Source organism: Geospiza fortis, unplaced genomic scaffold (genome assembly GCF_000277835.1).
Source record: "Geospiza fortis unplaced genomic scaffold, GeoFor_1.0 scaffold432, whole genome shotgun sequence".
Taxonomy (NCBI): domain Eukaryota; kingdom Metazoa; phylum Chordata; class Aves; order Passeriformes; family Thraupidae; genus Geospiza; species Geospiza fortis.
The window spans coordinates 425,401-427,740 of record NW_005054436.1 but is presented as its reverse complement, the minus strand read 5'-3'; the positions used below and the strand labels follow the sequence as shown (position 1 = coordinate 427,740).

Here is a 2,340-nt window from a genome sequence, read left to right as displayed (position 1 = left end):
TGTCCCCTCCTGGCAGGAGCTGTGCAGAGCCACAAGGGCCCCCTGAGCCTCCTTTGCTCCAGGCTGAGCCCCTTCCCAGCTCCAGCCCCTGCCCTGGGCATCCCCAGCCCCTCCATGTCTCTGGACACAGCTCTGCACTCGGGTTGGTGCCTCAGCAGTGCCAGCACAGAGGAAATGGCCTTAGAGACCCCCCAAACCCCCCTGCCCAGCCAAGGGGCTGCCAGCAGCACCACGGGGGTCTCAGCTTTGCGCCCAAGGGAGGGCTCAGCAGCCAGGGCACGGTGCTGGGGGCTCCAGCTGGCCCGTGGGCTCAGTGACACAAACAGCAGGGTCACCTCCATCCTGCTCCTGCCAGAACTGGGCATCTGTGTAGAACACGAGGCCGGAGCCGCCCTTCTCCCACTTGAGCTCGATCTCCTCCTCGAAGAGCACTCCTCGCACGTGTCATCGTCCTGCAGGGGACAGCAGGGCGTGGGATGGGGCTGGGGACACTGCACAGCCCCCTGCCCCTCCTCACACGTGTCATCGTCCTGCAGGGACACAGCATGGCAGGGGATGGCACTGGGGACACTGCACAGCCCCCTCCTCACACGTGTCATTGTCCTGCAGGGGACAGCATGGCAGGGGATGGCACTGGGGACACTGCACAGCCCCCTCCTCACACGTGTCATTGTCCTGCAGGGACACAGCATGGCAGGGGATGGCACTGGGGACACAGCACAGCCCCCTCCTCACACGTGTCATTGTCCTGCAGGGGACAGCAGCATGGCCCAGGATGGAGCTGGGACACAGCACAGCCCCCTCCTGACACATGTCACTGTCCTGCAAGGACAATCTGGCATGGAGCTGGCGACAGCAGCTCAGCCTGCTCCTTCTCCCTGCCCCTTCCCACCGCCCTCCCCTGGAGCAGCTCTGCTCAGGCCCCGACACGAGGGATGAGCTCATCCCTGACTCAGAGCCCTGCCAGAGTCAGCAGGAGCAATCCCAGAGCAGCCCCAGCCCAGGGGCCCCAGCTGATGCCCATGTAAGGAGCAGGGCTGTTGGACCTCAGTCAGCACCAGCAGGGAGCTCATTCCACTGCAGCTGATCCCTGGAGATTGCGTGGGCTCCAGGAAGCAGCTCCTGGCACAGACACAGAGCTGCCTGCCCAGTCCTGGGCACAGCCACTGCCCAGCCAAGGAACAGCCCGGGAGACACAGCTGGAGGAGTCTGTTTAGTCTGCAGAAGGAAAGGCTGAATAAAAAGCTGGGAAAAGGAGGGAACAAAGCGTCCCTGTGCCCCACGTTGCCAGGAGAAAGGAATAGGGTGCAGCTGCAGCAGAGATTTGGCATCTGAGTTAATTCTGGCACAGGAGAAAACGGGAATGGCTTGCCTGGGGATCTGTAATGACAGAGCTTTGGGAGAACGGGCCAGACAGGCGCCTGCCAGGGACAGGGCTGCGACGGCTCCTGCCCTGCCCAGCTCTCCAGGAGCCTTTGTCACTAAAGCCATTCTCCCCAGAGTGACTAAAGCCCCAGTGCAGGAGCACCCGAGGCCAGCCCTCTGTGCAGCTCTGCACGCCATCCCAGCACAGCAAGGAGGTGGGATGGAGCAGGGGACACAGAGCAGCCTGCCATGGAGCTGGGGACACAGCCCAGCCTCTGCCAGCCCCTCTGCCAGGCACCAGGGCAGGACCTGCTGGGCAGCACCAGCCTCCCCGCTGCTCCTCCTCGGATCAGAGCCTTTGGCATCAAGCCCCACCACCCCCCTGAGCAGTTCTGGGGGGCTCAGGGCCCCTGTCCCTGCCCCGAGGGGCTCAGTGCACCAAGGGGTGAACAATCCTGCTTTAAAGCTGGTTTTAACATGTCGTTTATCCAAGTAAGAGATGAAAAATGAGCTCAGAGAGAGGGATCTGCCCTCACAGCTCCAACAGCCCAGCCCACAGGATGGCGCTGGAATGTTCCACTTACGTCATCCGAGTTTGACTCCTCTTCCTCCTGCTGCTGCCCCTCCTCATCCTCCTGGGGCTGGGCAGGCTGAGTCAGCGCCACGGGCTCCTCTCCCTCGGTGATCTCATCCCCTGCAGCCGTGTAGACTCGCTCCTGCTCAGGCACGGTGTCGGTGCCGGGGTACTGGAAGGGCACGTTCCCATACCTGCGGGAGGAGCCCGTCCTGGGAAAGTCCAGCTGCAGCCGGGAGATGACGCGGGGGGGCAGGCGGCAGGCCCGGATCAGCTCCAGGAACACGCCCAGGGGGGTGCCCACGTTCCCGCGGGGCATGAACGAGGGCGGGTTCAGCTCGGGCAGCCGCCGCAGCTCCGCCTCCGTGACCGCCGGGCCCGCGGGGGCCCCCGCCCGGCCG

The 2,340-nt window shown here is 64.2% G+C and overlaps 1 protein-coding gene across 1 annotated transcript in view; it reads right to left on the bottom strand.

The window, feature by feature from the left end:
* Positions 1-2,340, bottom strand: part of GPATCH3 (G-patch domain containing 3) — a 9,116-nt gene that overhangs the window by 1,437 nt on the left and 5,339 nt on the right. Inside the window, 3 exon segments of the mRNA XM_031062024.1 lie at positions 336-482; positions 642-675; positions 1,950-2,329. Coding sequence (XP_030917884.1) covers positions 336-482; positions 642-675; positions 1,950-2,329 — 561 coding nt within the window.